The sequence below is a fragment of the Simochromis diagramma genome, unplaced genomic scaffold (genome assembly GCF_900408965.1).
Source record: "Simochromis diagramma unplaced genomic scaffold, fSimDia1.1 OVJJ01000603.1, whole genome shotgun sequence".
Classification (NCBI taxonomy): Eukaryota; Metazoa; Chordata; class Actinopteri; order Cichliformes; family Cichlidae; genus Simochromis; species Simochromis diagramma.
Window position 1 is genome coordinate 7,498,873 of NW_024387414.1, and position 22,716 is coordinate 7,521,588.

The following is a 22,716-nucleotide window of genomic DNA, read 5'->3' on the forward strand; positions in this document are numbered from 1 at the left end:
ACAGTGTCATATATGAGTGGCCGTAAGAAGAAGACATGTATTGGTTATGCAATAAAGCATTAAAGCAAAGGAGTACAATAGATTATTGGGTTCAAGAGGTTAATGTCTCTGCATTTACATGATGTCATTATTAGTGTTTTATTATTTATTTATATTAAATTATTTTAGGATTTTCAGTCATGACCACAATACTAAGCAGTGGGTCCTGAGGTCCCTGCTCTACTGTTTTTCAGTATTCAAATATTAAAGCTGCAGCGAGAAGTACATTGAAATATAGGCCACTAAGGATAGACTTGCTGTTCAATAAGAAAGAGACTAACTTCTCAGGCTCACTTCTCAGGATATCTGTGTCTAATTCTAAATGTCTTGTTGTGTTTTCTGGGAGTAGACGATATCTCCAGTGACAAGTGCCTTTGGCAAAACTGTGTAGAATTCAGTTTGTTACAGAAAACTCTGCAATGTGATGACTTTAACCCAGCTGCATTGCGTGGGAAAATATCATCAGGATCTGCTTTAAGATGATGCTGTTTTCAGTGTTCATGAGTTAACTTAAGGTCGACTCCACTGTCCCGACACATGTAACCATTTCCAGATGAAGGTGGGCTTTAGCGACATTTTCAAAATCCTGTTACAGTTCCACTAAAAACAGGGTGGTTTTCCTCAACAGATGGCACAAACCACCCACAGAGAGAAGGCGAAAAAAACATTGACGTGTTCTCAGAAACTAGGGTGAGGTTTAAAAGTTGTCTCTTTTTTTTTAACAACCACACTGAGATTTGTGTTTGAGTTTAACTTGTAGCAGCTAGTGATATATAGATGTTAAAGATGTATTAAAATGTCACCGTCTTCACATCATTTTGATGGACTCACGTTTGTCAGAAAAGTATGCAGAGCAATGTTAGTGCTTTGTACAACTTACAAGACCAAAAAAAACTTGATTTTAATCGAGATATCGATATCGAGAAATTCCTTACCTTTCTAATATGAGTAGAATCTCTTGGCCCTTCCTCATATCAGAAGAATGAAAATCCTGGTTGTTTTTACATCCACAGTCACAATATATTACACTAACTATTCAGATTTGAAGTCAATAAATTCTCCACTCCTACATTAACGTGTTTTGGTTTAAACATTTTCCCATCCAAACGTCCACAGATAACCTCTCACCATGTCAGCATCTGTTTTATGAGAGGAACTTTTTTCCCTTTTTCAGGCAAATGCTGCCTCGCTTCTATAATGGTGTTGTTTTAGTTTGAAGGGATTTGCGATGAAAATGGAGATGCAGAGGAGATATTCATTCATTGGTAGTCATTTAAACAGACAGCCTTACTTGACTCCATTTTAATTTGTTTTCCATGGTAGATATGCTGTGCTGTAGCCAGTTTAAATGTCCTCGGATGCGTTTTACCATATATTATGCATTTCGTTACAGCCAGATTGTAGCTTTTGAATTGCTCTGTATTCGTCGATCTGTAAAGTGAGATCATAAAGTGCAACGGTGCTTCTCTGAATGTTATTCTGTTATGTTTAGTGATTTTCATACAGAGTTTCCAACATAATTCCATGCTGACCACCAAAGCTTTTGGGAGTTTTATTTAAAATTTTTTTCAGCACTCTTAGTTTGCTGTTCTTTTCTCCCATCACTTATTTCCTGTGTTGAAGAAGGCATTTCATGTTTGCTTTGGCCCAGCTGATGCTTTGGCCAAGAGCTGACTGGCCTGCTATGGGTGGGAGAGAGCAAGAATTTCATTTAGAGTTCACCCCCTTAGTCCACCCATGGCCACTATTTCTTCTTCCACCTCTCCGTTCTCTCTCTTTTCATCACTTTCTTATACCCTTCTCCACCTGTTTCTCCATTTTCCACTGTGTTTCTGTATTTTCACTGTTCTGCAACTGATTTATGGTGATCTATTTCTGCAAAATCCAAGGGGATGATCCTATTTTTTTCTTATATACTTCCTTTATTTTTGTTTAGATCATTTCACTACAGGAACATATGTGAAATGGTGAAATCGACCAGTATTGGTCTTCTTCGTTGAGGGTTATATTTAACAGTTTTTTATGCTGAGTGGAGTATGCTGGGGTTACACCAAGTGGAATGCATCAGCTGCATCTGTGAATTTACATTAACGCCTGGTGAAAGTTGTAATCTGATTTAGGGTTTTGAAGGTGGCTCTTTCATGTCACAATTTCTTTCCCTACCGTTATGTTGGTAAATGTGGTTGTACTGGACTTAAGCTTGTCAGACATGCTAAAGCTTAGCATGTCTGACTGTACGGTAGCGCACTGCAACCAGTTTTGATTTCTGGGCCACCTGTTTGCACAGCGACAGACTTTTACTGCCGGTTTGACTCAATTTATGGATTGCTGATGTTAACTGTTCTATTTTTACTGTGACCAAGTATCTTGTAATTTATTGCCACCAGTGTGATGAAGAAACCTCATACTGTCGAGAGGAAATTTGCCATCAATTCAGAGGCTGTCATTCCAAAACAATGCCTTCTGGAAAGTAACGATGATCATGCTAATTAGCCTTTCTTATGTTATAGCTAAGTAAATGACTTCATTGTGTTTATTTAGCAGATTTTTTGATCTATATGATCTGTGTTTATTCTACATAATCTCTGTTATTCCTATTTTTTTCACTAAAAATGTTTTATGATTAGCCCACTTTACTGCTGTTTCACTAAGTAAAGATTATCACTATATCTCATTACCTCATTATTACTTCTCTCTCTGTCCCGCAGAGTCTAGGATGCGATGAGTATCTCGGATCAGGAAGGGTGGTGGACAAGTGTGGCGTGTGTGGAGGTGACAACACAACCTGTAGGCTGGTTTCAGGAGTGTTCAAACATAGTTTATCCAAGATCGGCTATCACAAGATAGTGGAGATCCCAGAAGGAGCCACCAAGATCAATGTTACTGAGATGGTGAAGAGCAGAAACTACCTAGGTGGGTGGTAAACATACTCACAGGATACTGTGCTGTGGCTGTACTGACGAAGAATAGCCAGTTAGTGCAGTTGAGTCTTCTTGCTCATGGCTGGTTTCCTTAATTTTATTCTAGCTGCTGTATTGCAGCTGGGTGAATGTATTAGTTGAGTTTAGCATTTTAGCCAACAGAACTGCTTTAGCATTTCACTGTTTTCATTATGAGCACTAACAAGTAATTTAAAGCACCTAAATTAAAATTACACCCTTTTTTCCCACTTTTTTGATACTCTTTATTAGTTCAGCATTCGTTCAGGCAGTCGAGATCAGTCATAATCTTCAGTGGATCTCAGCCATGCTCTATATCAACTAATACACTCTGTGTTTTAAGCTGCATTAGCCTGACTACAGTTGTGCCTGAAGTCGCGTTGTAACTCCCCTCGACTCCATCTTCCTTTCATGTTCTTTCGGGGCCATACCTGTTGTCACTGAAGCCTGATGTTCTGTACAGTCTTACAGCTGGTATCTCCTCCTCTGGCTTTGTGGAATTGTGGAGACGTGTGCTCTCCTAATAGAGCCAAAGAGAGTGTTATTTCTTTCTACAGTAATTTAAATGTTCTTTTGACTACAGTGGCCCTCAATGACCTGTAATCTAAAAGCCCCACCTCCCTCCATAGTGCTTACTCCTAGTCAGTCTTTACTCTCTGCCATGCTGTGCTGGGCATATTCTTTATTTAAACGCAGATGCCAAATATAAAAATGTTTCCGTTCACATCACATTATATTTCATTGCATATGTGACAGCTAAATGAATTATGTTTGGGAAAAAAATAACAGAGATCGTTTCTTAGCAGCACATCAGTCATACTATAATAATATTTTGACATCTGCTAGTTTGCTTGAGAAAAGAGGTTTTAGGTATTAGTTGCTAAAACTGTGTGAACAGTATAGAAATGCTTGAATGTTGGCCATATACTTTAAATAAGAGGCCTCTAAGAGTGCTTGTCGTTGGTAACTGCTAATTTAGCTGTCTCGCAGCAAATAGAGCATTTTAGTTTCCATCCTGGTTTACAGTTTCATTAGTCACAGTTTGCTGCAGAGTTCTGCTTTCAGCAGCTCAGAACATACGTCAGAAAACCTCCATCTGCCATGCGTAGTGTTACATGTATGACACCAGTGAAAAGAAAGTCATGAAAAGAAATCATTAAATGATGAATGTGAGAAATGTTTGTTACATTAGCACTAAATAAGCCTGAGCAGACAGGAGCTGTTTGTTACATTTGTTTTATTAAACAGCATTTTGCTTTTTAGGATTTCTTTGGCCTATATCGCCACCCACTGTGTCTTACTGTTGTTTAGTGGAGCCTTTGAGTGACCCACACTTTTTACTGAGGTGCAACAGTGGGACAGTAGAGGCTTATTTATTCAGAAATGACTGTTGGAATGTCAGACATTGTTTAATGAGAACCTTGCCCTGACTCAGCATTGGGTTTAGAGGAAGAGGAGAGCAGTTCTAGTCCACCACCCCCCATCCACCCACCCGCAACTGCTTTCCCTGAGGAAAGTGCATAAACATGCTTTCATCAGAGGATCTTACCCTTCAGGACTCACAATCTTTTTTAATTAAAGTGCGGAATTTCGCCACTCAATAAAAAAAATAAAAAACTGGAAACATTAAGACAACGAATTCAGTGGCTGTCTTTCAAACCCCAGCTGCTTAGATGCCAAGTATGCTCAGCTTTCTTTAATTTGAACTGACCATTTATATACACAAGTACACAGAGTTATGTACAGACAAAAAATACTAGTATTTATATGAAAAACTTTGCTGCACCTTATACAGCATTTACAAACTCTTCATTCTTCATTCACACATAGCAAGAAAAAAAACGTGTTCTCTAAGTGGATATGTTTTCAGTTTAAAAATCTGTGGCACATTTATAAAGATAAAATAAAGAGGAATGATCTGAAAGTGTTATGCATTGAATTTATAAAAAGATTACACAGTTCCAGGGAGCAACATATGTTTTAAAATGCAAACGAGACTAGAATCAGGCAGGAGCCATCAACTATATCCTCATCACGTCCTTGATTTTCCCTTCAATAGGCCTTTGTTCTACGCTCTGCATCTCTAATAGTGCTTTTAGTTGTCCAAACACTCTTTTACAAGCCTGTCTAATGTTACACTTCTAATGTCTTTCTAATGGCCCTTTTGTATTTAATCCATGAAATCAGTGGAAAAAACCTCTTGGGAGATTTTGTTACAGGATTTGCATGAAAGATTTGCCAGCACAAACAGATTGTCACATTTGAAAAAGACATTGCTCTGAAAGTGCATGTGAGAGCTTTTATTCAGTTAGCTACTGTAATTACCTTTTTGGGTTTGAGCCACTTTTAAAAAGAATACAGATCCCATTATGCCAAATAGTTTTATATTAAACAATAATTACCTGTATATAGAAGAGCTTTTTGGTTACATGTTTTTCCTCATGTCTTTGTCAGTCTTGATTGTCAGTCTCTCTGTGTCTACCAGCTTTGCGAAGCCGATCAGGGCGATCAATCATTAATGGAAACTGGGCAATTGACCGGCCAGGAAAGTATGAGGGTGCAGGGACCATGTTCACCTACCGCCGACCCAATGAAATCAGTAGCACAGCTGGGGAATCCTTTCTCGCTGAAGGCCCCACAAATGAGATTCTGGACGTTTATGTGAGTAAAAAAAATCAGCTTGAATCCCAAGAAAGTTACGGTGGTGGGTCTCCTTGGTTTTTTTGTTTGTTTGTTTGTTTTGTTTTTTGCTGACCTGAGAAACGGCGTAAAATTTTGAAAGTGCAAATGTTGAAAGGCTTACAGTTCTGTTTTGAAATTGTTGTCTAAGTCTCATCTACTTTCACTCAGATGATCTTCCAGCAGCCAAATCCTGGTGTTCACTATGAGTACATTCTCCCATCTGAGAAGCTCGTGAGCCCTCAGCAACCAAGCCGCAGGCCGGGAGGTAAATAAGACCCACTTTTGGCCCCTCCTACTGTGTACAAACGACCAAGCAAACAACCAGTGGAGAAAATAACTTTTAGATAAATTAATAAGTGCGTGTTCGTTGCAGGCCTATATATAGCTAGCTATATCTATCCATAGAGTATATCAAATTGATGACACTTCACATCTTAGGGAATGCTGTGAATGGACAGGATGGATACGACCAGCAGAATCATCAGGAAAACTTTAATTCAGCTGGCAGTGGAAGATATTCGCCTCCTCCCACTGAAAACCAGGTACCCTCCGTACAGCCACCCAGACGTGAGAGAGAATACAACTGGAAACTGACTGGTGCTACAGAGTGCAGTGCTTCCTGTGGTAAAGGTCAGTTAAAGAAGTTTATGTTGAGCTTTTTTTTTTCTTTTTAGTTACAGAGAGAGTAATAAAATAACAAAACAGTGAAAAAAGTTTGCTTGAGGTTTTACAGTTTTTTTGATGTGTGTGTATATATATCTGTTTGTGATGCAAGTCTGCATTTATATGGCATTAAAATTATGTTACATCCAGTTATCAATTATGTAAAAATTATGTGTCTCCATGTGCATGTTAAACTATACCTAAAGTCAAAACTCAAAAGTTGCATTGCTAAAACATTAATCATTTGGTCTTTATGACATTGAGTAAAATATGACTTTACTGAACTTTTAATTGCACAAAAGATTTTCCCATACGGTATATACAACAATCAAAATTTGTTTCAGGAGTTAGTGCCTAAATTTCTACTTTTTAGGTTTCAGATATTCCATCTTTCAATGTGTCAACCGGCTGACTCAGGTCCAGGTATCGGACTCTTTGTGTGACAGCAGCAGCCGACCAAGTCCACAGGAAGAGGCCTGCAACTTGCAGCCCTGCCCAGCATTGTGAGAAATTTCTCCTCTGTTTCTAGAGTGCAAATTGCAGACGTCTAAATTTAAAAAGTGTTTTTTATTCTACATGCAAGTTGACTTAATAGTATGCATGTACGCAATGAAGCCTTAATATAAGCTGTAAATATCACCCCAAGGTTCGATCCTTTAAGCAAATTTTCTATCCAGGCATTTCAGATCACACTGAGAGATGACGAGGAAGAATGTATTTTAAATTTTACCATCCATGTGGAAATATTCATACAATTTTTTTTTTAAACTGTTGTTTTAAAATATAGAAATTGCTGATTTGCAGGTGAACCAAGTTTTTTACATCCTCTTAATTTTGTACAGTTTCTGTCCCTAAAGGAACAAATCACAGAAAATACAACAAATGAATGTCGCATTTTGGACACTAATGCTTTTCATTTTATTTAATAGCTGGGATATTGGAGAATGGTCAGAGTGCAGCAAAACCTGCGGTCTGGGCATGCAGCATCGGCAGGTCTTGTGTCGCCAGGTTTACGCCAACCGCACCCTCAATGTCCACACGAGCCGCTGTCGACACCTGGAGCGGCCTGAAACTGCCAGTACCTGCCAGCTAAAGATCTGCAGTGAGTGGCAGATTCGCTCAGAGTGGACTTCTGTGAGTGGCAGCAGTCAGACTTAATTTAACTTACAAGACTTTTCTGAACTGACCCTGAAGTTATGAAAGTTATCTTGAATCTGTACTCCTGTTCTCTACTCTTATATCTTATATCTAAATGGAGCAAATAAGCACACTCATGAAAAGAAAATGGTACAGTCTCCTTAGCTATACATACCTCCATAGTACAACACTATCCATGTAGTATGTATCTTCATAGTGCTCTGTGCCATGTGGGCTGGGTCAGAGGTCACGAGAGGTACACTGTGTCAGCAATGTGGGCGACTTTGTTCCTGATGAGGAGTGCAACATGAATCTGCGGCCCAATGATGTGGAGAACTGTGATATGGGAGCTTGTGCCAAGAGCTGGTTCTACACCGAGTGGGGCAACAGGGTAAGTGTCAGCAGGAGACAAAGTAACTTTCATTCATTTCTAATAACAGAGCTAGTCTTTGTATACAGAAGGTTTGTCTTCATCACTCAAGTAGCTATTCTTGATGGCCAGCTGATATAGATACCTTTTGATGATTTTGGCAGGGAAACATACAACTAAGGTCAGATAGAAACTTTCATGCCTATGAGGAAAACTATGAGAAAATAAAATCAATAAAGACAGTGGTTGCCACGCGATCATAGGCTGTGCTTTAGGCTGTTCCTGCTTTCAGGTTACATTGCATGACTTTTGTAAGCAGCAGAACAGATTAGCCATGAACAAATATTAAGTTCTTGCAGGGAAAGGAAGACCTCAGTGGATGACATGAGAATCCAACAGAACTGGGCACGTGTTTTTTGTTTTACAGTGATGATACCGTTTAACTTTACGGCAATACAATAGGACTAAAAGAGGAAAGTGAATGACTTTAATTTTGCAACATTGCCTAGATTCCTCTAGATTTGAAACATATGAACTACAAAGCCAGCTAAGATATGAAGTTTCAAAGTGGGCACAGTTAGGTTCTCCATTTCCTCCTCACAAACTCATACCACTTTTGCACACATTTGACTTGTGTGCGCTCTCTTTAATGTATTTTTCACCCTATGTTTCTACTTTGTGCAAAAATAAAAACATAGACACTTTCTTATTGGCTTGATTAATTTGACCTAAACTCTAACACGTTTTGCTCCACAGTGCTCAGCTGAATGTGGCATGGGTGTACGGACACGGGGAGTTCTCTGCCTGACCAACCAAATCAGCAGTCTCCCTCTGGAAGGATGTGGCAGCGAACGGCCCACAGACTCTCAGGTCTGCAACAACGGTCCCTGTGAGAATCGAATTGAGTGGTTCACAGGACCCTGGAGCCAGGTATGAGCGCAACTGGAGGTTACATTGTACGTACGGGGAAGTTGTCAAATATGTAGGACTTTACATTAATATGTCACGTGGGTTTTTCTTTCTTGATTTTGTGTTTAACTGAACATAGTGCTCTGCAGAGTGTGGCACCGGCACCCAGCAGAGGTCAGTGGTGTGTTTGATGAAGTCAAATGAAGGATTCACTGTCATGCCACCGTATGAGTGCTCATCCCTGGACAAACCTCTCAGGCAGCAGAGCTGTAGCCTCAAGGCCTGTGGAGCAAAGTGGTACCACACTGACTGGAGTGCTGTGAGTAAGATATAAAAGCCTCTATCACAGTTTAGATGCTTAGAATCCTCACAGTGCTTAAAACGACTGATAAGAAATCACTTTAAATCTATTGTAGATGGTTGTTTGAGTTGTACATAAAAGTGGTGTAGGCACTGTGATGTCACTCATTGGTTTGTGGGCACTTTGTTTTGAAGCCTTAGGTACTTTTTTAACCGCATATCACAACTGGTAGATCTGTCTCTGTGGAGACTTCATAGCCAATAGCAGCGACTTGCCAATCACACATAGCCCTGCTCTAAAGCCAATCCTATTTTTGTCATTTATTTTACTCTAAATAATAATGAATGTCAAGCCTTATTAAAATTTCTTGAAACTTGCCCGTGAGATTGCAAACTCATCAGGATTTTGAGTTTATAAATTATTTTTTCTTGGCTTTTATACTATCTGTCTTTTTAAAGCAGAGGAGTCGCTCCCTGCTGTTCATTAAAAAGATTGCAGGTTTTCAGGATTCTGACTGGTCAGATTTAACTGATAGTACCCAAGCAGCCCACTAAACTCGGATTGGTGCCTAGCATCACCTTTTTACATCTGACACCTCAAAACCAGATTATCCCATTTTCCCTATTAGAAATGTAATTGAAACAGTTGATCAAATTTTGATCGTAATGTTTAGAATATTCGCTGTGATATCCTCACTGACTTTAGGGCAAGCATATGAGAATGATTACTGTCACTGACTCTTGCTCTTCAAGTGCTCCAAAACATGTGAAGGAGGTTTCCGTGTGAGAGAGGTGCGCTGTCTGTCTGATGACATGCTGTCCAGAGAGGGCTGCGATGTGCAATTGAAACCAGAAGAGAAGGAGGACTGCAACCCAGAGCCCTGCATACCTCTGATAGGTCAGTCAACTTTTTATACGATTGACCTGAATGAATATTTATTGATGATTTTTAGCATCAACACATTGTGAGCATAATAAAGGGAATGTCCTCCCAGTTTCCCTGAAAACTCTGTGGCTCCACTGCCATATCTTTATTGAATTATATTATCAACTCTTATTTTGTATTCAGATGAGAACTGCAGAGACAAATACTTCAACTGCAATGTGGTGGTCCAGGCTCGCCTCTGCGTGTATGATTACTACAAGACAACATGCTGTGCTTCATGTTCCCGGGTGGCCCACAAACAGTCGACCTATCGCCGACAAAGCTAGCGCTCTCTACCAGGGTCACTCCGCTCCATGGTGGTCCAGAGTCAGTACCCCCTGGAGGCCCTCTGGTCCTGTGGCAGCTGGGAAGAATAGACTGGCTGGACCTTGCCTAAAATAGGCACTTGTTGTTTTTGCCAACTGTGGAAAGTGAAGAAGGGACATTTTTGTTGGTTTATTTGAAGACAGCTGTTATGAGGGGAAAATGGTGTGTGCCAAGAATCCACTCACTGCAGATGTCAGCTGTGGTGAGAGGCATCAGTATCAAAGTGGAGAATCTAAAACACTTAAAGGATTTGATCTGTGTCTTATTCAAAGAATCCCTCTTCTTTGCTTCAGTGGGAACAGTTTGCAGGTACTGTTTACTGACAATGGCTCTTGTGGATTACTTATGAAGAGGAGAGCACGAGCTGACTGTGTAACATGGACCATATATGGTTACACAGCAGAACTCAGATTTATGGCAGTTAATGTAATCGCACATGTTATCACTTATTTCGCATCCACTGCTGACCAAAGATATGTAACCTCACCAAACTGCCGACAGTAGCAGATCACCACCTTTTCCTGAAAAACAAATACTGTGCACCTTCCCTGCTGCCGATTGCATATATTTGACTGTTTTCTGGCAAACCATGTCTTTTTCTCCCTACACAGCTACGAGGTCCAAAAGCAGCCTATGTAATATGTATGTATAAATGTATGTATGACAATGTGAATGATAAAAAAATGGTTTTCAGGCTTCTTGGACAGCCCAACACTCTGCCAGTAACTGAAGAGAAAGAAAAATCTCCCTCTTTATTTATTTGTGTGGTTCCCTGTTGTTACATGAACCACCCGTGGCCTCTTTTTAGCTGTGGTGATAAAACTTTTGTTGCCTTTAAACTAGTCACAACTTTGAACTCGGTGTAGGCATTTCACAGCCTGCTGGATGACAGAAGCAGATAATCAGAAAACTTTTGCATTTTTGGAGAGTTGAAACTAACTGTACATATTTCTTTATTTCTAGTGGGATATGATCATTCCACACTGTGTAATTCCTATGAAAAAAATATACTGAATTATCTATAATATATTATTTACATTTGACTCTAAAGAGAAATCATTTCAGTGTTTTACAGTTCTTGATATGGTGATACATACAGTACATCTGGTTTGCATTTATAGTAAATCCTTATTAGTGACCAATCTTTTTCTACCATAAAACAGCCATTTTCAGTTTTGTACAAAAGTGCACACAGTACCTCTGAAATGCTCGGCTCTTGTTGTAAAAGCTATTATTGTTTCCCTCCAAGAAAGATTAACTTACCTCTGATTCATAAGTACTGTATCCAGATATTTTGCAGATATTCTCCTCTATCAGAGAAATAACTATTTTGAAGTGCCAACATGATGGCATGATTTTTTTTTAAATATCTTAATTCAATCATGAAACAACTGAATTAAGTATTCAATATATGACTGCAACTAATAAAACATCTGTATTTGCTTTATTTTAGATCCCAGCTGTTCCGATGTTAATTTTCTTGAGGAAATTTCCTCTAATAGGCAGTAGACTTTTCAGCAGCTTTTCCTTGTGAATCAGTTTCACATCACATTGTGCATTCTTTTTTTGCAGCAGTTAGAGTTTGGCATGTAGACCCTGAGCTCATCACTCCCAACAAATATAATCAGCACAGCACAGAAATTGTGGTAGATCCTGGAGTGATGGAGAAGGAGCAATGCACTAATTACTTATAGTCTTTCCTATGAAGATATTAACACTTTAAAACATTGAACTTAAGCATAAGCATTGAACTTGCAAAAGTGTTTTTGTTTTGTTTCTGGTCGATTGAAAAGATTAACAGGTTTAAACTAATGACATTTCACTCTGCCATCTAATCTGTATTTATTGTATTACTGTAAATAAAATTAGTGAAGCAAATTATTGCTCACAATATGAGCCATTAATATATCCACTGACTTAGCCCTGGTTCACAGCATTTGTCTTCTGCTAGTACGCATTCAGTAACTCCAGTGGAGCGACAGCGTTTCTGTATTTAGCTGTCGAAATTGTGGAAGTGTGCAAAAATCACCACAGAATGAAACCATCTGTATTCAGAGCTCAAACAACATCTAATCTTCCCCTCACTCCTGCCCTCATCATGAACTTCTTCCTGCAGCTTGACCCCTTTTTATTGCCCTCTCACTTCTGCACCAATCTTTTCTCTATTATTGATGACACATCAAAATTCCAGGAACAGAAAAGTGCTTTCATCCTCTACTGTCTTCAGACATTGGCTGTTAGAGGAATATTTACTGACTACATGTTGTGATGCAGACAACCATAGAATTGTGTTCTGTTCTAACCTCAGGGTAACCTCCTACGTCTTGCACATTGGCGGTCAGTAGGTGTCTTAGACTATGGGGCATGAATACAGAGCCCACGGTGAAACTTCATTATATCCTCCAAACTGCCATACAGAATAATGGTCTCCACAATCTCTTCCAGGTGAATTCTTAATCAAGTGCTGCGTGTCAGACTACAAACTTCTTAAATAAAGAGCAGAAACCCATTTAACTTCTTTGAAAAAAAAAATATAATTAAATTATTTCATATATAGACCATGATGCAGGGATTAAATCTTTGCTTAACCAGTGCATAGTATCATAGGGGAGCTGCTGACAAATACAGTTGACAAGATAATAATGACCTCAGGTATAAAAATTTGATAAGACAAACAAATACGTAATACAATTTTACCAGACTGTACATTACTGTAATATACTGTATGACTTTATTTTGAACATTTTAAAAATAATACAACAATATATATAGAAAATATAATATTTATTTTTTATTTATACTTTCTTTTAATCCCAGCTCCTTCAGTAAATAATACCCACTTTTTCTTTTTGTTCATGCCCCACCCTATCATAAATCCTTTCTTACAATTTGTTACATGTATTTGGTTGTATAACTCCATTAACATATAAATTTACAGATATTTAATACACATACACACAGATATTAACTGTAAATGGCACAGTAGTAGTTATAATTAACTATTTAATTTAACTACAGTTTTGTTGTAAATCAAAATATTGTCCAAATTATTTTTTTAAACAAAAGTTATGATTTCCATTAAGTTGCATATTACATTTTTAGAATTGTATGCCTCTAAAAAAGAGTGGCATTTATTAAGAAAATGTGATTTGCAGGACTCTTTCAAATCAATTTTTAGCTAATAAGCAGTTAAAAAATGATGTTTTGTTTGTTTGGACTCAAATATGCCACGTTGATGCAAGACAACTTTTCTTTTGAACAGTTTAACTGGCACATGAAACTGTGTGAAATTTTGCTATAACTGGCGTATTAATACTTGAGTTCCCAGTAAAAATGTGTTCTGCAAGGTCACAGTAGCCCTGCCCAGATCATTTCATTACTGAGGTCGAGTCAGCATTTGTCTGAAATCTGAATGAATATCTGAATAATTTTCCACATCACTAAGTGACAATGTGTTCTGGGATTAAAACAATTAAATAAAGTATTTCAGTCCATAATCATATGGATTGCAGTCCTTTAAGTGTTTAAGTCTTTCTTAGATTTTAGTAAAAAAAAGAAAAGAAAAAAAAAATCCAACAACTATGCCTCTGTTTTTTAAGCTCACCATGACCGAGAAAAACACTCCAAGAAATATTCATTACTTGTGGCCTTCATTCTAAGACCAAACTATGACTAGAAGCAACATCTGAAAACACTTCTTCCATGACAATGCTGTGTGCTGACAGTTAAAAACCTTATGTCCCACAGATATTTGATTACGACAAATCCCTCCAGTAGTGTTCCAGCTTTCTGACAAGCTGAAAGGTAGAAAAAAAGCTAAAAATAAATAATAATAATTTATCAAAGGAGAGATCAGAGAACACATTTCTTTTTTTTATAAAGGATTTATACTGTCCTCTTCCGCCTCCATTCTTTTTAAAAATTTATTCACTACTCAATCTTTTATCATCACACGGTCAGGCACATCAAACACTTTTATGGCTCTTGACAGCAACGTGTGGTGTTTTATTGTCTTCTCATTAGTTTCCATTGGTAAAATACACCGCTTATTATCAATTGTAATACTCTATTTGTCTAGCCTTCACATGCTTCTTCTTTTGTAGGGGGAAAATGCAATCATAATACTAGATTTGAACAAATCACAGTCTATAATGAGTTTATAAGGTGATGTATTTGCTATTAGTTGTTAAACAATTTACTGTTACATTATAGTTCAGTTGTAACCTATTGATGCCAACATTATTACAATGGAAAATCCTCCTTGTTTTTGTAGTGAGCTCTTTAATATGTTCAGTACAACAACAAAATTCTCACTGCTAAGGGATTATTAGAAACTTAGAAGCACAACCACATTCATTAGTGGTTTTAATAGCAGTATCATCACTCAGTACAATCAAAAAGTCATGTTTCTATCAAAACACTATATCTGAATTAAGTGAATTTCAGCATAAAATAAATAAAAATCTTCCAAACCTAAAACAATAAATGTTTGCAAAGAATTTTTTTTACATTGAATATAATTTTGTCTTTGAGCTGTACTATTATAGAGCATAAAGTGCCCCATTTTAAGTGATATTAGTCTCTGTTTTTTCAGGATTTGTCTTATTACACACGTGATTAAACAGTCCATTCGTTTACTCTCATAAAGATAATAAAGTTACACTTCTGAAAACATTAGGAAATGATTTATTACTTATTAATAATATGTATGAACGGCCTTAAATGTCTTATCAGAAAGCTGTGCCCTGGACTCAAATGCTTTGTTAAAAAATATTTAGCACAATATCCTCATCCTGTTGATGAAGGCTATAGTGTATGTTGCTTCAACAGACTTTTTACGATGTCATTCCTAACATCACCATGTGATGGCGCCAGTGTCAGCCTGATTTGCCTTACCTCAAAGTGGATTCCTTGCTCCTGGAGTGAAGCCCCTGCCACACGAGACTTTAACATTCAGATGCAATGTGGGGCTCGGGGAGAACTGTGGCCTGCCAAGTGAAGTCCTTATCTCATGTGTGGTTAAGATTTTTTAGAGTAAACATAAAACATTTCAAGGAACTCAGAAAGTACAAACCCTGAGGAGCCTGAGCAGAGTTTTCAAAAAGTTGAGAAAGTCAATGAGTAAGCCCTCAGGCACTAACTGATTTACTGTTTATTATTGCACAGCTCCAGAAGAGGTCATAACTGAAATTTCGTGAGACAGTATTGCAAATATATTGCTCTAATGTTACAGCTTATTGGTCAAAGGCAATTGTGTTAACTGCTCTGCTCTGAGCACTTGTGTCAAGTTCAAATCAATACCACTTAAACAGTTTGCAGCCTTATGGGATCCTAGTATCTTGATTCATTTAAGGTATTCCGTGTTTTAGTAGCTATTAGGAAGGTTTCTGATGGGAAACCAAATATTTGGATTCTTACTCGTTAAAAATGACAGAATTCAAGAATAGAAAGTAGTTACAAGTTAATCGAGGCAATGCTCAGCGTACACTGACAGCTTTATTCAAAAAAAAAATCATGAAACATTTTCAACAAAGATATATTATTGCCAGCTTTGACAGCATAGTTGGTACTATTTTCAACTTGTGAGTTTGTCTGCAGAAGTGTGTACGTTATTCTGGCAAAAGTTGTCCTGGAGGCGCTGGTAGCTTAGTGTTTTGAGTTGGCATTTTATGAATTTGTCAGTTCAGTTCTGTTAAAATTGCACAAAGATATGGCTATACGACTAGAAAAAATGAGGGCTGAATTGCAGCGTGTGATCTGAGATTTCACTGGGACTGGAGCAAAATGGTTTTAAGGTCTTTTCCAGGCAGCATTGCCACCTGAGTGCTGAAAGGCTGCAGCTTTGTGTATAATTTAAATGAAATGCTGTGATAAATATATTTGGCTAAAAGCAATTAATTTTTAAATTTCACTTTTGTAATTGAAATGAAGTAAATGGATTAAAATGGATTGAAGGTCTGGCTACTCACCTAGAATTTAGTTGAAATTCATATTGTATTTTGTGAGTCTTCGTGACTATTTTCCTGTAGCTACTATCTATATATCATGCATACTCACACACCTATACATAGTTTGGGGTTAATTTAGGATTCAAGTAAGGTACATCAATATGTGCGCTAGAGAAGCCTGTCCAAATGTTGATGACCTCCTCTACTTCCTGCCACAGCCACCCTTGTTGTCCTTTGTAGAAATGTCATGGCTCATGTCATATCATCAAGGTTCAATTACTGCACAGAAAAAAAGGTCACATCAGACCTGCAGTAAAGACCAAAACCAACACAGACTTGCATCACGCTGCACCTCATAAATGGCCTTTTTCATGTTGAAGTGCTCTTCAGGAATGATCCTGTCAAAAGATGCAAACACAACTGATAAAAGTGCAATAAACTACAGAAAGAGCTTAGTTTCATATTCTTGTTTTTAAAAGAGGTCATGTGATAGTATGGGGGGATAAAGGATCCGTGTGAGGAGATGAACTAAATTTACAGCATGTGTAGTCAAACATGTCATGAGATTATTTGGGTGATAACATAAAGACTTTGCCTTTGAGCTAGTTCGCAGCTGACATCTGTGGACTAGCTGATGATGACTACTGGCTGTGCACACAGCTCTTGGGGGATTAGTGTGACTTACTTTCATCAATATTGTACAGCTCTCATGCAGTTTTTTTTAAACCAAAAGGATGGATTTCCAAGAGGCCCCGTCAGTGGCTCCTCAGCAGTCATGTTCAGTCACTGCAGTACTGCTGATTCACATTTTGAAGGATATTAATAGGCAAGTAAAAGATCCAAATGTCCCAAATGGCTTTAAAGTATAAAGTAAATATCCTACAATATTAGATGGGGCCAACCAACATGATTAGTAGTAAAACAGTCATAATTGTCAAAAAGTGCTGTGTGTGTGAGAAAGAAAATAGGAGAAAGAAAATGAGAAATATGTGGACCATAAAAGAGATGGCCTAAACAGAATGCCAGTCTCAATATAAGGAAACCTATTTCCTCTTCCTATAATGGCTCAGCAGATGGTTTAGTCCACTTGTCTGGGTTTCTGTATTAAATCTTATGTTAACTTCACTGTGTAGACAGAAACCTAAATAAAGATGCTGGGAAATAATGTGTTGAGGGGGGATAGCTTAGTGTTTAGCAGTGTTTGTGCTAACAGGGAGGGAATGAGTAGATAAGTGAATCCATTGATTGAATCATAAAAACTGTATCCCAAGAAAGATGATTTTATTAATACTTGTGTTTTCCACCAACCTGAAACATCCAATGTTGAAACAGTACACACAGCTGGATTTCAGGATATTTCAGAATATTGTTTTTTAAATCAGCAAAACATTAACCTATTTAAATTTTGTAGGATGCCCTACAACCCAGCCAGAAGTCTGGCTCCCGTGGACCTGCCAACTCGTTATGTATATAAAACACAACTGTAAATACATAGACAATAATTTCCTAGAGGATTAATAAAGTTTTCTGATTCTGTTGAATTAGTTCTAACCTCTAACATTCTAACCTCTCCATCATTGTGGGCAACACCAAAAAGCTGTCAAAGGGCATTGCAGATCTGCACAAAGCTGGAATGGGCAAGAACCTGGCGAGAAGGTAACAACTGTTGGTGTGATTGTTCTAAAATGAAAGAAATATAAAATGAAGGTCATATAAGCTGTTAAACACCAGAAAATACTTGAACTCACTGTTTCCAAGCTAATATTGACTTAACTTTGAAGTGGTTGAGTTACACTTGTAATGGTTGCAAATTAATTCTGAACTATCAACTTGTCTTGGACTCTGACACCCTGGAAATTCAATAATCAAGCTTGCAATTTAATGTCAGATGTGTCCTACTTAGCATGGTGTCTGACATTTTGTCAAATAAATTTAATTTCAGTTTCAGAATGACAAAGAGGATATTGATCAGTGCTTTCTGTGATGGATTCAATTATACACAGTTCTGTATATCTGACATTTCGGTTTAGCCATCAACAAAACTGCTTGGAAGCTGCTTTAGGGAAACTTTACAAGAAAATGCAGGTTGTGGGTTTTGATAATTTATTTAATTGAAAAATGACAGACCCCCAGACTGAAATGTCTGAAGTGTTTTTTCTCTCCTTCACTTTGATAACATGCCAGACAGAGAATTACACAAGTATGAATAGCTCATAAAGGGTTTTAGGAACAACTGTACACAAACCCCTACAAAGCTGCAGAAGTGAGCCAGCACTTGGTTGCTGATGAAGCAGTTCAGGGAAGGGTTAGCGGGGCCTAATCCAGCAGGTAGTTGATGTCTGAAGTATATGCCAGGCTCTGCTATGCTGATAACTCTCTGATCCTGCACCAGGTGGCCCATCAAAACAGTGCCAGTTCAATATGCTTGATGCCCCTAAAAATAGGTGAAATAATATTATTATTTTCACAATTTTCATAAAATGTTGGTGAACATTGATGCAGCTTCACTGGAGTAGCTGTTTTTCTATCTTTACTTGTCAAATGGGAGGTGTTGTGTACAAATCCTCCAACACAGCATGAAATCTTTTGGATTCGTAGCTCAGACAACATTTCATCTTCCCCTCACTCCTGCCCTCATCCTGAACTTGTTCCTTGCAGCTTGGCCTCTTTTTGTTCCCCTCTCACTTCTGCACCATTGGGCTCTTTATTATTGATGCTGCATCAATATTCCAGGAACAGAAACGCTTTCATTCTCTACTGTCTCGAGAATGCTACAGAAACAACTACTGACTACTTGTTGTGATGTGGGCAATCTCAGAATTTAAGAATTCTGTTCACATGTAACCTCATACATCATACACATCCCCAGCAAGTGTCTGACGGCACAAGGCACGAATACAGACCCAGTATGGTGACCTTGATCATGTCCTCCATGCTACAGGCAGCTTTACACGTTACTTAGGACTGTAATTTGCAAAGACGTTACTTTTCAGATCACTCCAACTTTTATGAATACAAAATAATACATATTTAACTGAACTTAAATCCTGAAAATATAATCTTGGAACTATAAAGACTAATTTTGGCCCCTCTAGGGAAGGACAAAAGATTCACTTTTAATGACATTTCCTTAAATCTGGTTGTTAAACGAAGTGTCCTTAGTAAAACCGAAAAGAATATAACCTGACGGCAGTGATTACAGTGTCTAAGGATTTCAGGATGGGGTCTTAGATGGTCCTCTGGTCAGGGTTGAACTTGCTGTTGGTTGGGAAGGAGCAAATGATGTCAGAGGGGTAGCAGTAGTACTCTCCACAATCTCAAACAGACTGCTGGGCACAAAACATCAGGTCATTAAGCAGACTTTATTTTAAGGGCAAGAAATGTAAATAGATGGCAAAGGGACTTAACAGCACAAGAACAGTAACAATAGCACTTGAAGGGATTTGCTGAAGGGTATTTTAAAAAGACTGCTGGTTGGAATGTCTGGCAGTAATAAAATAGTTCCTCATTTAGGAGAATCTTTATCATGTTTAAGTTTAAAGCTGGAAGCCTGGAGTGCTGAAAGTAAAAATCATTGGAAAGTACTACCATATCTCCACCTGTAATTGTCTTGTCAGTGGGGAGAGCCTTGATAGCCATATGATAGAAAATTATTGCCCCTAGTGGGAATAAATAAATTTAAAAGAGAAATAACAATATAAAACAATTTTTCTTCAAAATGAGAGAATAATCTAAAGCAGCAAATGTATTCCAATCTCATGTTTCAAGCTATTATTTTAAACAGGGAAATCATTTACAAATATTGACCACTAATCCCTAGAATGTACATATGCATGGACTTAAACAGTAATGCCAGAGCATGATTAGCACCGCCTCACAATTTTTCATCCTGATGCTTTTTCATCCAGGTACCCTGTTAAAGGGAGGATGTTAATATAGTGTTGTAGTGATAAAGATTTAGTTTTGACCACAACTCACCTGGAAACAACAACACAGTGCTCTCTAAAGGTAGGAGTAACAAAGAGACTTGTAATATATTCTGCATTATGCTAAAAAGTATTTATTTTTTTTCACAAGAGTGCCCAGTGAAACAGAAAATGTATGTATAAGGTGCTCTAACATTGAGCTGTAGTCTTGGAGACTAGTTGATATGCTACAATTGCTGGAATTAATTTGTAAATTAAAAAGGTACAGCTCGTCAACTTGGAGTTAAAATGTAATATGCTGCAAATACTGACATTTTATTTATAATTCAGTAAGACGAATAGGGATAGCAGGTATGTACAGATAATGTACATACTTCCACTGCAAAATGTAAGTATAACTTCAGTCAGTTTTAATTTGATTGCACACCTCTCTGATGTCAACCGAAATAAAACAGGCAATGAACTAACTGATAAACCATTACATTGTACAGAGGCAGGGTTATGAGGTGTGTCAGTAGTGCTGTAACAGATTGCAAAGAAAGAAGAGAAAACACTAATCAGCTTCTGTTGCCCTTTTTCTGACTCCCTGCTTTTTAAGAATTCATTCTGCACACAGTCTTAAATCATCACACTGTCAAGCCCATCAAACACCTTCGTGGATCAAGCTGTGTAAGATGTTTAATGGTTCCTCCATGCAATTAAGTGAGCATGATGGAAAGCCGCTCTGACATAGCAATATTAAAAACATGAACAAATCAAACTGAAATAATTAACCTTGTCATCCTTTTTTTATTTTCTATTTCAAGCCTCTGACTAAATGTTATAAGCCTGTGTCTGTTATATGTCTGCTAATGAGTCCAACATGACCACAACCATTTTCTGAATCTAGATCAAATCCCTGACCAGTTCTCTGTTTCATGTATTCTTGGCAGTTCCTGATCTATCACAGACATTACAGGCCACATATTACATAATACTGTACCACACCTATAAGCACGGCAATTAGTACTTATTTGAATGTAGTTAAAATATTAGTAATATGGTATTAGTAATATATCTATCTATCTACTTATCTATACATACATACAGTAGATGCATTTACATAAAATATGCTTCATTGAAAGTGTGGTAACTTCATTTGCATTGAAGTTGTATAAAACGGGACTAGTTGAAAGTCAAGTCAAATAAGGACTGCTTTAATTCATGCATGCACTGATATAGCCAGAAAAGACAGATATTGTCATGTCGTTCTTGGCATCCCAGTAAATACATATTGATTGGTGGGGAGCTGGAAATATTTCAATCCACTATAAAATGTACCAGTATTTTTTGCTTAAATCAAAACTTTGCTTTTTTCAACTGCTATCATTCCATATTGTTCTTATTTGTTTCTGTGTTCACTTGTGATTCAAGATTTCTACACAAATAAACCACACAACTAGTACAAGGCACTCATAAGAAACATTTAACTAATTAAAGCCTACCAACAACAACAACAACAAAAAAAAACCCTGCAGGAAGAGGGGTCAGAGGGTTCAGTCAAGCCTCGCTCCACATGAGCTGTGCCTGAAAAGCATTTCTCCTCATCACAGGCAGGAAACATCAATTCATCTGGAGAGTCCAATAATGCCAAGGACAACCAGGTGAGCACAGAGTCCATTATGTAGTTCTTATTCTAAGAGGAGGGGGGGAAAAGGACAACAACAACCAAAAGAGAAGCTTCTATTTCTTATTATGATGGCAGACACATAAATACCTGACCGGGCTCCTTTAATTGCCAAGGTTTGCAAGAATCCGACTGATCAACCTCTTAGGCAAAAACCATTTTGCTCTTATCGCAAATGGGCTTTCTTAGTAATACATTTTAATTACTTACCATTCCACAATGACTGGGTGTGTAAGAGTGTTGTTTACTTAGAAGCTAGTACAAAAAAATAATAACAGAAAAACAACAAAGGATCACATTATACTTAAAAATGCAATATGGTACAAATGGTTACATTTCGTTTAAAACAACCATCTCAGACTTTTTTTCCAAAAGGGTTTAGGGTCAGATTGGGTTGATTTAAAATTGTAAGCACATACAGTTAACAAAAGAACAAATACTAGTGCAAAGAAAACAACAGTAACATTATTATTAATCAACAAATAAAACAAAAGTAAAAATGCTTGCTTAATTTAATTATATATGAAATTATGTTAATCATCAATACTCAGTACATCTAAGAGTTTGCTGCATCCTTAAATATAAATAGAAAAACAAGATCAGCAAACAAATTATAATTATGTTTATGCAATTTGATGCCAATTAAACATACTAACTAATCCCATCATAGGAGTTCTCATGGCAGATGCTCCCTCTATTTGTATTTTGACGTCACTGCAGAACAAGAATGCAAACATGCAAACAAGTCATCGTGTCCCCATCAAGAGCGTTCAAATGTTTACAGGAATCAGTGGTTTACATTTGTTCTCACACTACATCACAAAAAAGAGGTAATGGGAGTGAAAATGTTTGAGAGCGATCTACTAACAATGCAGCAATTTATAT

General features: G+C 37.6%; 1 protein-coding gene across 2 annotated transcripts in view; it reads left to right on the top strand.

The window, feature by feature from the left end:
• LOC120721006 (thrombospondin type-1 domain-containing protein 4-like) overlaps positions 1 to 11,560 on the top strand; it is a 44,675-nt gene extending 33,115 nt beyond the window's left edge. For both annotated transcript variants that reach the window (XM_040010992.1, XM_040010993.1), the window contains 11 exons: positions 2,748 to 2,952; positions 5,464 to 5,639; positions 5,829 to 5,925; positions 6,099 to 6,290; positions 6,697 to 6,826; positions 7,253 to 7,457; positions 7,678 to 7,851; positions 8,587 to 8,760; positions 8,879 to 9,058; positions 9,793 to 9,937; positions 10,109 to 11,560. In XM_040010992.1, the coding sequence (XP_039866926.1) occupies positions 2,748 to 2,952; positions 5,464 to 5,639; positions 5,829 to 5,925; positions 6,099 to 6,290; positions 6,697 to 6,826; positions 7,253 to 7,457; positions 7,678 to 7,851; positions 8,587 to 8,760; positions 8,879 to 9,058; positions 9,793 to 9,937; positions 10,109 to 10,251 (1,821 nt within the window). In that variant the 3' untranslated portion in view covers positions 10,252 to 11,560. The remainder of the gene's footprint in view (positions 1 to 2,747; positions 2,953 to 5,463; positions 5,640 to 5,828; positions 5,926 to 6,098; positions 6,291 to 6,696; positions 6,827 to 7,252; positions 7,458 to 7,677; positions 7,852 to 8,586; positions 8,761 to 8,878; positions 9,059 to 9,792; positions 9,938 to 10,108) is intronic.
• Positions 11,561 to 22,716: the final 11,156 nt, after the last annotated feature.